Raw genomic sequence first — 13,991 nt, forward strand, 5'->3', positions numbered from 1 at the left:
AATAACCTTTTGTGACGTCACCAATAGGGTGATGACTTTGGAATTGTGGATGTTGTCATGCAAGCAAAGCAAACTTACATATACAAACAAAAGCAACTTTGATGTTATAGGCCTAAATACATAATAAGCAAATTTAAAAAATATGTACAAAACAGCTTGTATAAGCGAATGTTATTTTGTACACTTTATTGAATGGTTAGTAACGAGTAGTCCTCTATTCAATAATATATTTTAATGTATAAAATATTAATTCAAAATTTATTAATTTCTATCAATGGTACAATGGTAAAACAATGCAAAAAATCGTAATATATAATTAAACAATACAACAATACCATCATTATAAACAAAATTTAAAAGGTCATGACATTAAAAGTTTAAAGGTCTAATTTGAATACAATAGGCGAAGTTTATAAAAAGTCTAACCTACAAGAAAATATAATAATTTACATGATTACTGAAAACGTAGGTTACACACAAAAATGCACGGCAAACTTGAAATGTGATGCGTCCAAATACTGATGCGTCCGCGTGCACACGCGTTGTGAGCAACCAGTCTCTATGTGGCTATGTTTATCGTGGTGTTGCTATGATCTCATAGTATTGAGGACATTGGGTGATACCTGTAATCGGTTCAAAGCTAGGTTGTGGGACTCCTTCTGGCAGTTTAAAATCATATCGCTGAAGAAGTCTTGAAAGGAATATGTAGAGTTCCATTTTAGCCAGATTTTCACCAAGACAAGCCCGTCGACCTGTGACAACAATAATATAATCAATTCAATTAAATCAATTAATCTAAGTTCAGTAAATTGTATTACTGTATACTATGTCTGTATACTGTAGCTCTGTCTACACTATCAAACTAGTTTGACAAAAAAAGTGTGATGTGCCCAAATATGGTGGTGATATTACCAAATATGGTAGTGATATGACATCATCGTGTCTATATATGGGCACATCACATTGTTTGTCACATAAAGTTTGATAGTGTAGATAGAGCTTTAGTTCAGTAAATTACATTACTGTACACTTAAGTCTAGCTCAATTGTAGGCTACCAATGACGATCACGAATGAGGTTAAAAAATTTAAAAAATCCAAAATGATACCGTACCTAGACCAAAAGGCATGAATGCCTCTTGCTTTACAAACATCGTTTCATCTTCATCAAGGAATCTTTCAGGTTTAAATTCCAGTGGGGTTTCCCAATATTTTGGATCAGTGTGAATAGACGTTAAATTCAGATTGAAGTTAGTATTCGCTGGTATATCGTAACCATTGACGACGAAATCGGCACTTGTGCAGTGAGCCAAGAGCGCAGGTGCAACATTCGATAAACGTTGGACTTCACAGATCGCTGCTTCAAAATATGGAGCTTTTAGTTTGTCTCCAGATGTTAGTGATCGTTCCTTTCCAGTAGCTGTATCGATTTCTTGTTGGATCTACAAGATAAAGATTTGAATCATTATTATTAGGCGGTTTTATTGTATCTTAAAGAAGAAAGAGCTTTGTTTGAATTAGGCCAATATAGGCCTACTAATATATTTATAATTAAAATTATGTTTTAATTTTGTATTTTATTAACTAACCCGTCGTTGTATCACTGGATAGCAAACCATGTATTGAAGAAACCATAGAATCGTACTAGTTGAAGTATCTGTTCCCGCCAAAAATATCATCAGAATTGCGCGCCAAAGAGAATCCACATCGTCCGTTTTGTTCGCAGCAGACGTTTTCCCCAACCTACTAAAAGCCTGCTCTTCTTCGGTCGATTCTTGCTCATTTTGCAACAGCAACATATCAATCAGATCCCGGATGTTATTTTTATCGAAGTTTTTGTTATGTTCTTTCATATGAGAATTAAAAAACTCGATAATATTGGCAACATGTTGTCTTCGTTTTACGAATAGTTTCATGATTAGGGGCAAAAGTTCCTCAATTCTACCAAAATGTGAATAGCTAAAAAATGCGTTAACATCTTCAAGAAGTCCTTGGAATTTAGAATCGTCATATTCATAGCGTTTACCAAAACTAATTGAACAAATTATATTGGAAACCGCATTTTCGATGTATTTTTTGGGGAAGAATTGTCCGAATTCTTGATCAATTTCATGGCACAGTTTGTCAGCTTCTGTACTAATCTGTTCTTCAATACTTCGTTTACCCAATCCAAAATGTCGGAGACCGGTCACGATCCATCTTCTATGAGTTTTCCAAGCGATCCCGTTTTCAAGAGCAAGGCTTCCTAAAAATAATAATAATCAATAAAGTGTTTTTATTTTGTTGACATTATGGTTACTAAAATGTCTAAAAAGATTTCATTAAGCAGACGTTAAGCTTGGTTCCCACTAGGAAGCAACGCAAGGGCGCAAGCAACGCAAGGGCGCAAGCAACGCAAGGGCGCAAGCAACGCAAGTAGGGCGCAAGCAACGCAAGGGCGCAAGCAACGCAAGGGCGCAAGCAACGCAAGTTAAGGGCGCAAGCAACGCAAGGGCGTAAGCAACGCAAGGGCGCAAGCAACGCAAGGGCGCAAGCAACGCAAGCTAGTTGACCAATGACAACCGAAAATTCGGAGAATACATTGCTTGTGATTGGTTAAATTGCTTGCGTCGCGATTACGTCATTGCGTTAGTAGGAACCAAGCTTTACTACTGCTTTAATAAAGTATGAACATCGAATTCATTAAATAATATTTAACTTGACACTAGAAATGGATTCTCTGTTAATGATAAAATATTACTTTGCAATGTTTTAGGTAACCTCCAAATAGGCGCGCCTATATTATAAGTTTCTTGTTTCAGGAAAGTTATCCATTTTGCGAATATCATTTAATACACTATCTCAGAAGAATGCGGATTCAGAATCCGTTTGTGGCCTTCAAGTTTGAAAGCAAGAAACATGCAGTAATTTAAATATTGAATTTATTATTATTATTGTTATCAAAATACTTTGAAACTACTGTGTAAACCAAAAGAGACACATCGAAACAACAGTCGAACACAAACACTGTGTAAGATCGCTGCAACATTGTATGTAATATAATGTAAATATTGCTCAAAATGTGATCATATCTATATCTACCTATTATCACCATCATTATTAATTCGTTTTAGGACTATTGTTTTAATATTAAATCTATTGTTTTCTTCCACGTCTTGCTTCAGTTTTTAAGAATACAGAGTCTAATTGTGATCTAAATAATTACGTCACTACCTAGCTTACTAAGTTACGTATTGTTGGTTAAGTGTTGTTTTCTCACCTTCAACTCCCCAATTCATCCGAGCCGCTAGAATATCCGCTCGTTGTGAAAACACGTCGGCATGTTTTATCAGTAATTCTCGTGCTAGTTTAGCGTCATTTACCAAAACAGATCGCCTAGAACCCATGTAATACGTCACTATCGGTCCGTAGTCTTTGGTCCAACTGGCTAGCGATTTCACAGGATTTTTACGGTCTATCCATGGAATCGAACCCAGTATCGGTACAGCAGGTGGTCCAGGAGGTAGATTCAATTTACGTTTCCGCTTTGTTAAATAAATGATGGATAAGAATGCGAGTAAACAAACAACGATTAAGGTTGGATTCAGGTGGTACAAGTTTGGAATCTCAGAAAAAAAATATTGTTCTTCCATGATGGTGGAATGACGTATAAAGAACTCGAGACTTTAGGTGAGTGTTTCACACCTGTAGGCCTAATGATATACGGTGTATTGTTGGCTCAATCAATCAATCAATCAATCCGAACATGGACTAAGGTTTTTAACCGAGTTCTTCAGATTAACAATACGATGTATTGTTAGCTTGATTGGACCATTGACCGGAATTACGTAAAGATCTTAATGACGACAATACTATCAACCTTGGAAGACAATTCATTTATTTACCAAATACGTACGCCTACAGTACAATAGTAGAGAACTAATTAATACCATAATCACATAACAAAATGTATGTACACTACAATATACGGTTTGGAAATAGTATCTGCCAGAGCCATATAATTATAATAAAGAGTTACGACATTGGATTAAAGTCACGTGATATGCAGATCAATTAATGCATGTAAAGTATAGGAGCAACAAAATACTTTAAACTTTTTCTTATATTTAAACAAATGTAATTGCACATTTTACGGTGAAATATCGATGTGCACAGCGTACAGTAAGTAAGTACTTGTGCGGCAAAGAATATTGCGCGCGCATGCGCTAGCACATTATAAAGTTCGATTGATTGATTTTGGAACAAAACATCCTATAACTACGTCCTATTAATAACAATAATAACATTTTCAATTCATATGCTGAAAAGGGTATGAACAATATTAAAATAATAAAGGCAAATTATTACAAATGAAATGATGATATACTGTATATAAAAAGAGGGGTGAATTTGTGTCTTTTTTTGTATTGGTTCATGCTTTGATGTATTCTAACTTGCATGTAGGCCCTAGCATTTATTTTGTTTTTGGTATTATAAAATATATATATATGTTACCAAATCAATACCATTGATAGAATTAATTACTAAAATAAAAACGGAATCTAAGCATTATTTCATAGACAACAAAATCTAAAAATAATGCATGAACTACAGGAAAACGCTATACAAAATAGAATTCTTTGACACAAAAATGGCTTCTAATCTTCAATGTCGTAACTCTTTATATATATGGCTCTGGTATCTGCACATTGTCATTGCGTCAAAGGCTTCGGTTCACACGTCTTGCACGCAACGCAACGGCGTAGGCACAACGCAAGCGAATTGACCAATCGCAAGCAACCGTTCGGATGGTACATTGCGTCGTCATTGGTAAAATTACTTGCGTTGCGCTTCGTCCTTGCGTTGCGCGTACCCTTTGCGTTGTGTGTACGTCATTGCGTTGTGCGTACGTCCTTGCGTTGCGCGTACGTCATTGCGTTACGTATGAACTAAGCTGTAGACGGACAACAATCAATCAGATAGCACAGTTGTCTGTAACCATTCGGACGTAGCCCTGTTTATTTAGCTCTACAAGTTTCTTATATTCACTCGGCATGTTGTGAGAGTTATTAAATTTGTCAATAGATCTTCCATCGTAGTGAAATGTAATTGTTCTTCCATCAGGTGCACTGTCGAACGGATAAAATCCATACAATGATATCATATCGCAAAACGGTAATGCTACTGTGTACAGATACAGGCCCGATGAAGGACTGTCTTCAGCGTTCCAAAATCTACAACAAAAAAAAAGCAGAAATGAATATGCAAATACACCGTGTAATGCAACAAATAACTGGAGAAAACCTTTGGAAAAGGAAAAAGTTAAGGTGCAGAATGCGGACACAGAGGCGCTATTATTATGGGGAGATAATCAATAACCAAACAGAACAGAACATATCATGACCATCTCATTGTCGCCATATCCTTCCAATAAATTGGTTTGGTAACTATGGCTACACGTTACGTTATATTCTTACCGTTTCAGCAAGGGCTGTAAACCCCTGGACGGGTACGCGATTAAATTATTCAAGTGATGCTTTCGAAATAAGTCTACCAATGTCTTGTAATCGGCTCTGCGCAAACGCGATTTTGTAAACCAAATAACAGCGTTTGGAAACTCGCGAAACCTTTCAATTCGAAATTTTGGATCACACGACTTATCGTCACTTTTAGCGCAGTATAGTAGACGTCTTGATCCAAAGCCGTTGTTAGTCATTACGTTCGTTTTGTTGCCGACATCATTCACAAATTCTTTTATTGGAGCCAAGTTTGATCTCATCACAAAATCATGTGCGTCAATTTCGGCGCCACATCCACTGTTCAGCAGAATCCCACCATTACCTATGACTGCGCATGTGTGTTGAAGTGCAATTGTTTTTGCGTTACTTTTCAAACTCTTTGTTTCGTTATAGTGCCTTGAAGGCCTCTTTCTTGTCAGCCTCTTTCTTGTCCGCTTCTTTCTTGTTGCTGTATTGCCTTTAAATATGTAGTGACATATTTGATTGGTTTGTCTATTTGATTATCCGGTATGAGTATACTGGAAGAAAATCCTTCTTTCTTTGCTCTGTTTCTGAAATTGAATAAGAAAGTAATTACAGCTAAAAAAGTACTAATCGCAATAACATTTTTAATTTTTAAAAAAGGAATGTTCGATTTAGATACATTATATTTACCTTAGTTCTAACACTTTTTCTAAATTGATGCTTTTCTTAAACTCGGCTTTAAGTAGTGTTGTTAGATTTTTTAAATTCGGTTCTCTTGAAAGTCTGTAAAGTGTACACATTATCAATTATTATTATTTAACTTCAAATTATCTAAACATATACTAATTGGTGAGTGCGCTAGATGTAATCTCCTTTTTGCACCTAGTTAGAAATGTGTATTTGAGAAAAAGATAAATTTCTAGCATAAATTTGATAACTTACCTGGGCTTTCCTTTCGTTGATGACGTTACCTCCAATCTTGTCATCTGTCGTCGGCGTTCTTTGAACGTTGTGCTTTCATAATTACTGTTTGACGAGTTTAACAAACCAACGTACGAAGCGATAGAGTATCCAAGCAAACACATTAACAACAAATGGATTGCGTGTATACGACAATCTGACTTGGCAATATGTTCAGCATTTCTATTTATCAAAAACATTTTATATGTAACTACATTTTTTGTTATCCTTTGAAAATTCATCATACAAGTGATGGAACGTACAATATCAACGTTTGAACGCACGTGTCAAAGGTCAATTTGTCGTTAGGCTATACAAGAAAGAATTTTATCACTAGAAATATCGACATTATGTTGAGTAGAATATAAGCCTTTTGATTTCTGTATTGTAATCGTCTTTACTTATGTCTATAACTAGTTCAAATGGTAAAGCATGGTCACTAATAATAAAGTGTCTTATATGTTACCAACCTCTGTTTACGGACATGTCTATCCATGGCGTTTAACCGCCTTCGTCAGGTTCAATTAAGCTTTTTTAATTTCCCACATGCCCAATAGTATTCAAAACAGACTATCATGCGCATGCCCACTTTAGCCTTCATAATCTAACATATTGTATTTGAACACGATCATGCGCAAATGGACATTAGCGATGCGCGCGCCTCCAATGATTTGGAGTAAGTAAGTAAGTAATATTTATTGCTTTCCAAATACAGTACAAATTTATAAAACAGTATAATGTAAATGAAATAAAAAGAGAAACATTAAATATAAAAATACAAGACTAAACAAGAAAATAAGCATGGAAAGCAGGGGTTGGCCCTTTAAGCCCAGAGGCTTGTTTCCAAAGGGGTCCCTTGGAAACAAACAATACAATACAAACTTTAAACAATTACTTCATTTTATTTAAATAAAACTTACAATAAAAAGAACAAACAAGGTCATCATAAAATATAAAAGATATTAAAACGAGTATTCAAGACATTTAAAACAGTTTTGGTGCTAATAACATAAATAGATAACAAAATATACCTAAGAAACGTATATAACCATGCATGGCCCTTCACAAGATACATATAATTCGCGTAAAATCAATAAAGACCATACTGGCTTTATTTCAACGACGTTTAGCCACCATTTCGAACGGCTGAGGGCTCAGGGTGATTCCGAAAATCGGTTCAAAATCAGGCCGTGAAGCACCGTCTGGAAGTACCACTTTGAAGCGTTGAAGAAGACTTGAAGTAAATATATATATTTCCATTTTGGCTAAACGTTCTCCAAGACAAGCTCTCCGACCTTTTAAAAAAGAAAATAAAATTATTAAAACGACATTATTCAACTTGGAGATTATAGATTAATACACCAAGACAAACAATACTTTAAAAAGACTATTAAAGAAACTATTAATTAGCAGTTTCCTTACCGATTCCAAAAGGCATAAATGCGTCCCGTTTTATCAATGTCTTTTGATCTGCGTCTAGAAATCGTTCTGGCTTAAATTGAAGTGGGTCTTTCCAATATTTTGGATCTGTATGAATTACTCTCAGGTTGACATTGAAATCTGTATTAGCAGGTATTGTGTAGCCGCCGTTCGGAGTGACGAAATCGGATGTAGTGCGATGCATTACAACTCCTGGTGCAACATTCGACAATCGTTGCACTTCGCAGATTGTCGCTTCAAAATATGGAACTTTCAGTTTGTCACCAACCGTCAGAGAGCGCTCTCCATCGTTGGTAGCGTTGTCAATCTCAGTCGTAATCTGTAATATTAATTACAATTAGTTATTGTTGTAATAAAGTTTCATAATCAACTAAAAATTTGCTCTAAAAATAAAATATTTATCACTAATATCAACAGCAAGTTATACTGAGTGTAAGCCTACCTAAGATGGTTTAGAAAGATGTCAACAGCAAGTTATACTGAGTGTAAGCCTACCTAAGACGGTTTAGAATGAACGTGCGCGTCATGGAAACGGCGCGGTACTGCAACCAGAATACTTACTCTTTGTTGAACCTCTGGATAGCATATCATATACTGCAAGAACCACATGATTGTATTAGTGGTAGTATCAGTTCCCGCCAAAAATAGCATCAACGTTGAGCGCCAAAGAGAATCAATTGCTTTTGTAGAAATCAACTTTGAACTTTCGGCGTTTATCATCGATTCCTCTTCAATTTGTAGAAGTATCATATCAAGTAGGTCCCGAATGTTATTCTTATCAAAAGTATCTTTGTGTTCCTTCATATGAGAATCAAAAAACTGAATGACATTATTCACACATTGTTGATGTTTTCTAAATAGTTTCAAGATGACGGGCAGAACGAACTCAAGTTTTCCAAAATGCGAACGATTAAAAATGGCGTTCAAGTTTGCTAATAGTTCTTGGAATTTTGAATCTGTATATTCATAACGCTTTCCAAAACAGACAGAACAAATGATGTTAGACACCGCATTGTTGATACACGTAAGTGGGTCAAATTTACCACTTTTTTGCCCAATTTCTTTGCAGAGTTGTTCAGCTTCGGTACGGATTTGTTCCTCCAGACTTCTTTTGCCCATTCCAAAATGACGAAGGCCGGTCACTATTAGTTTCCGATGGGTCTTCCACTCTTCACCATTTTCAAAAACAACGCCCCCTATAGATATCAAAAGTTAACATTTTGTGATGATAAAGGACATTTTGCATTAAGTTAATAAACATGTAGTAGGTTTCATTTTTATTGCAGCATTCTGTCAATATTAACAGAGATCTTACAAAGGATATCCTTTCTTGCGACATTTATAATCTTGAAAAGGCTGAATAATCATTTAAGCTAATGAAAATAATTTTTTATAGCAAATTATATTTTAACATTTTAATACAACAAAGATTTTATTCAGTATATACGGGTCACCAGCCCCCAAGTGTTAAATTTCGATTCGTTGTTATTATTCTTATCTGTGCATAATTATACTGTTATTTATTTAAATTTCAATGCAAGCGAATTCTCTAAATTCAAGCAGTACATTGAAATGTTTTAAATTATAAGATCTTCTATACAGCAGTCCTCAACATTCTCAATGAAAATCACCTAACCTTTTATAAATACTGCATTTCTAAGCTAAGTATGAATTTCTAAGCTAAGTATGAATTTCTAAGCTAAGTATGAATTTCTAAGCTAAGTATGAATTTCTAAGCTAAGTATGAATTTCTAAGCTAGACTATATCTACAATCATTCATATACGAACCTTTCACTCCCCATCGTTGTCGCGCCACAGGATTGTCAGCTCTTCCTGAGAACACATCAGCGTACTTAATAAGTAAAGTACGAACTAAGTCTGCGTCGTTTAACAACATAAACCTTTTTCTACCTATATAGCACGTAAAGATTGGTCCGTACTCGCGAGCCCACGTCACCAGCGATTTCAACGGGGTTTTACGGTCGAACCAAGGAAGAGACCCTAATAGAGGTATCGAGGGTGGTCCTGGGGGTAAATTTAGTCTCTTTCCTTTACTGAAATGAATGATAGATATAACGGCAACAGAGAGAAGTAGAATGCATCTCAAATCGCATAAAGTTTCTAGAGACGACGCTAGTAATTCCATGATATTATAATTAAATGTGACCGAGAATCTGACGTTGTAAGGTCGTCGACGACGATGCAATGCTATGAATTGTAAAAGTGATATGCTCTATATAATAAAGAAAGTAGAAGCGCATTCATGCATATCAAATTATACAAATAATGATTTCTTTAAACCGAGAACTACATTATTATTTATGATAGACATGATGGAGTCTGGAACAATACCAAATAATAGACTGTGAAATAGAACAGATGTAAAGGGTAAATGAAGGAGCTTACAAAAGACTTTAAAATGGGATTAACGGCAAATTAAGATTTTGAAAACAATAGTAGTTAATGCACGTTTAAATACTGTTTCCTAGGCCTCACATTCCGTTTTTTTTAAACTAACCTTAGATAATACCTCCCGTATTAGTGATTAAACCTTTACTGACCAATCAGAACGATTCCTGACTCATAATATGGATAATATCATAAATGAAACAACCTTCGTTTAAGTATGCACACCGACAAACAGCGGATTACTTCGAAATAGAAAATGATCATTAAAAAAAATATGAAGTTTACAATATTTATTGTGCAAGTGGGTTATTCCAGAATGTTGCAGGCACTATTTATTTGTCTTTTATTGTATGATTTTTTACCAATTTCATGACAATTTAGTAGATAATATTAAGCATGGCTTTCTAATCAAGTTGCATGATTAGAAAGGAAAATGCTTACGTCGGGCCTCATGAATATTCAATAATGTAGAGAACAATAATGAATAATTCATATTTTTATGGAAACGCTCCTTTGAAATTCAGAGGCACAAAACAAGTGAATTGACCAATCGCAAGCAACCGTTCGGATTATACAACATCGCGTAACATTACTTGCATTGCGCTTCGTCCTTGCGTTGCGCGTACGTCCTTGCGTTGCGCGTACGTCCTTGCGTAGGAACCAAGATAATTCTCATCAAATAGCACATTTATCTGTGACCATTCTAAAGTAGCCTTGTTTACTCATGTCCATCAGCTTCCTATATTCACTCGGCATGTTGTGACTATTATTAAATTCAACTTCTGTTTTCCCTTCATAGTGATATAAAATTGTTCTTCCATCAGGTGCAGTGCTGAATGGGTAAAATCCGTACAATGATATCATATCGCAAAATGGCACGGCTGCGGTGTACAAAAACAGGCCTGATGAAGGGTAATCTGTCATGTTCCAAAATCTACAATAAAAATAACACCATTTAGATGAGAAAGCGATGGAGGGCATGCTATATTTTGGCCCATATTGAATTGAAGATGCAGATGACTCAAGATTTAAATAAGCTCTTGTGACGTCACCAATATATCTCATTTCCATGAAAATCAATGTGCATGGTGTGTTATAGCTAATTATTGAAATTCAGGAGGATAGATTGAATATTGTTGACGTCATCACATAAACAAACTTGCACACAACTTACAAGCAAGTTTTTAGGCCTAATAATAACAAAATAAACGTCTCGCTTTGAACAAATGTCTCTATTTTGGATTTTGACTCCCATTGAATACACGTACTTTCCAGTTGCTAATTATAGGCCTAATAAGCACATGCCTAACGGTAACCAGTTTCATTGTACTAAATAATGGTAAAGTACCTGTACTAAGTATTCTAACTCTTACCGTCTAAGTATTCTAACTCTTACTGTCTAAGTATTCTAACTCTTACCGTCTAAGTATTCTAATTCTTACCGTCTAAGTATTCTAATTCTTACCGTCTAAGTATTCTAACTCTTACCGTCTAAGTATTCTAACTCTTACCGTCTAAGTATTCTAATTCTTACCGTCTAAGTATTCTAATTCTTACCGTCTAAGTATTCTAATTCTTACCGTCTAAGTATTCTAATTCTTACCGTCTAAGTATTCTAATTCTTACCGTCTAAGTATTCTAACTCTTACCGTCTAAGTATTCTAACTCTTACCGTCTAAGTATTCTAATTCTTACCGTCTAAGTATTCTAACTCTTACCGTCTAAGCAATCCCTTTAAATTCTTGAACGGGTAAGCAACTAAATTATCCAAGTTATTTTTTCGAAAAAAGTTGACGTAAGTGCGATGATTGAGAGTGGGCACGCTGGTCAATTTAGAAAACCAAATAACAGCGTTTGGAAACTCACGAAACCTGCCAACTCGAAACTGTCTTTCACACGACTTATCGTCACTTTTAGCGCAGTATAGTAGACGTCTTGATCCAAAGCCGTTGTTAGTCATTACGTTCGTTTTGTTGCCAACATCATTCACAAATTCTTTTATTGGAGCCAAGTTTGATCTCATCACAAAATCATGTGCGTCAATTTCAGCGCCACATCCACTGTTCAGAAGAATCCCGCCATTACCTATGACTGCGCATGTGCGCTGAGGAGGAATCAACTCTCCAGTTTTCTTAAGTCTGTTGCTATGATACTGGCTGCTATACGTTTTCTTTGAAATCGTTTTGCTTTTCAACTTCTTTATACTTGATGTATTACTTCCGTTGACCTGTTTTGATGCTGACCTGGTAAAGTAGGTGACCTTTTTACCCGGTTTAGTATCTCGTTGGTATTTGGGTATCTGTATACACGGTGAAAGCCCGTGCTTCGCTGCCCTGCTCCTAAAATAAAAAATACCCAAGTGCATTATAACAAATACTGTAGACTAAAACTAAAACTTTTTTTCTTTTTTTTCCTGATTTTTTTTGTATTCAAGACAGGACCACAATGTAAAACAGGTTTTCTTTTATCTGATTGCGTAATCCTGTATAAAGATGTTATTAAATAAATAAATAAAAATCCCTATATTCAAGGGAACACTCATGGGATACAACATACAAACATGTACACAACGCAAGCAACATTTTAAATACTCCTAATGATTGTACTGTAAATATTGTTGTTTGTTGTTTACGTTGTTTGTTGTTTACGTTGTTTGTTGTTTACGTTGTTTGTTGTTTACGTTGTTTGTTGTTTACGTTGTTTGTTGTTTACGTTGTCCTTGCTGTACCTCTTCCTCCAGTGATTGACAATTGTCATTATCAAAAGAAATGTTCAGTTAATTCAATTGTACGTACCTTAATTGAAACACTTTTTCCAAAACTATTGTTTTATTAAATTCATCTTCAAGAAATTCTCTTACAGTTTGCTCTCTTGCAAATCTGTCAAATTGAATGTTTAGAAATAAAAGTTAAACTTACGACAAAGAGTACAATGAAGTTATTGTTAGCAAGGCTTATCTATAGTATCCAATGTGTCCAAAACGACGGACATTTTGTTTATGAATATAAGACTATTTTCTAGATCAATAACTTACTCAGATGTTGCCGTCGTTGAAGTCTTCGTCGAAAACATTTTAGTCGATAATCTTGGCATCCGGCCTCCTTTGAAATCTATCATTTCAAATTTGCTGTACGAATTCCACATGCCAGTATACAAAGCAATTGATAAGCCGACCACAAACGATAACAACAAATGGAAAACTGTCTTTCTACTAAACGTTGCCTTAGAGATATTCTCAGCGTTCCTGGGGAAAACAGAAAATGAATTTGAAGAAACATCAAAACTTAGGCCTACATCAGTGACGCCAATCAAATAGATCGAGGAGTCGAACCACGACTCATGAAGGCCTACCGTATCTATCAAACAGAACAGCATTGATGAATGATTAGGCCTAGACCTCTTAGTTTGTGTTTTAAGAATTTGTAACGAACCATTTTATACAGATTTTATCTTGTTTCTGAAATTGTTAAAGCTAGTATAACTATAATCAAATGTTTCCTACATAAATATGCTACCAACCTCTGTTTACATAAGTGTTTATCCATGACGCTAAGTTCACACACCAACTGAATTTCCCAGAATGCATTGTCAAAAACACAGGTGGACATGCAGACTAGGTGTATACGACACAACATGTATTGGGATTGATACGAGCATGCGCACACACCATACTTTTACTACTTTAAAACGCAGTTCATCTCTTTATACACGTCATGTCAGG

At 35.4% G+C, this 13,991-nt stretch overlaps 4 protein-coding genes across 5 annotated transcripts; all 4 read right to left on the reverse strand.

Annotated features, from left to right (window-relative positions):
- Positions 1–210: 210 nt before the first annotated feature.
- On the reverse strand, positions 211–3,700 carry LOC144855665 (cytochrome P450 2J5-like). The gene is made up of 4 exons (XM_078713578.1): positions 3,258–3,700; positions 1,588–2,243; positions 1,113–1,440; positions 211–752 (listed from the first exon to the last, which is right to left on the reverse strand). Exons 1-4 carry the CDS (start codon positions 3,628–3,630, stop codon positions 574–576), a joined length of 1,536 nt encoding a protein of 511 aa, XP_078569704.1. The 5' UTR covers positions 3,631–3,700; the 3' UTR covers positions 211–573.
- A 2,075-nt stretch (positions 3,701–5,775) lies between these two features.
- LOC144855717 (uncharacterized) lies at positions 5,776–7,022 on the reverse strand. The gene is made up of 4 exons (XM_078713632.1): positions 6,891–7,022; positions 6,403–6,603; positions 6,151–6,243; positions 5,776–6,047 (listed from the first exon to the last, which is right to left on the reverse strand). The coding sequence occupies exons 1-4, from the start codon at positions 6,914–6,916 to the stop codon at positions 5,912–5,914; spliced, it is 456 nt and encodes a 151-aa protein (XP_078569758.1). The 5' UTR covers positions 6,917–7,022; the 3' UTR covers positions 5,776–5,911.
- A 302-nt stretch (positions 7,023–7,324) lies between these two features.
- Positions 7,325–10,012, reverse strand: LOC144855508 (cytochrome P450 2U1-like). The gene is made up of 4 exons (XM_078713394.1): positions 9,650–10,012; positions 8,422–9,056; positions 7,843–8,179; positions 7,325–7,715 (listed from the first exon to the last, which is right to left on the reverse strand). The coding sequence occupies exons 1-4, from the start codon at positions 10,005–10,007 to the stop codon at positions 7,537–7,539; spliced, it is 1,509 nt and encodes a 502-aa protein (XP_078569520.1). The 5' UTR covers positions 10,008–10,012; the 3' UTR covers positions 7,325–7,536.
- Positions 10,013–10,405: 393 nt separating this feature from the next.
- Positions 10,406–13,888, reverse strand: LOC144855697 (CMP-N-acetylneuraminate-poly-alpha-2,8-sialyltransferase-like). Of its 2 annotated transcripts, none has more exons than XM_078713615.1 (5): positions 13,790–13,888; positions 13,305–13,514; positions 13,066–13,149; positions 11,989–12,609; positions 10,406–11,204 (listed from the first exon to the last, which is right to left on the reverse strand). In XM_078713615.1, exons 1-5 carry the CDS (start codon positions 13,876–13,878, stop codon positions 10,946–10,948), a joined length of 1,263 nt encoding a protein of 420 aa, XP_078569741.1. In that variant the 5' UTR covers positions 13,879–13,888; the 3' UTR covers positions 10,406–10,945. The 2 variants fall into 2 exon arrangements, with proteins under 2 accessions (XP_078569741.1, XP_078569742.1); XM_078713616.1 differs by having other exon boundaries at positions 13,773–13,806.
- Positions 13,889–13,991: the final 103 nt, after the last annotated feature.

The sequence above is a fragment of the Antedon bifida genome, chromosome 11 (genome assembly GCF_963402885.1).
Source record: "Antedon bifida chromosome 11, ecAntBifi1.1, whole genome shotgun sequence".
NCBI lineage: Eukaryota > Metazoa > Echinodermata > Crinoidea > Comatulida > Antedonidae > Antedon > Antedon bifida.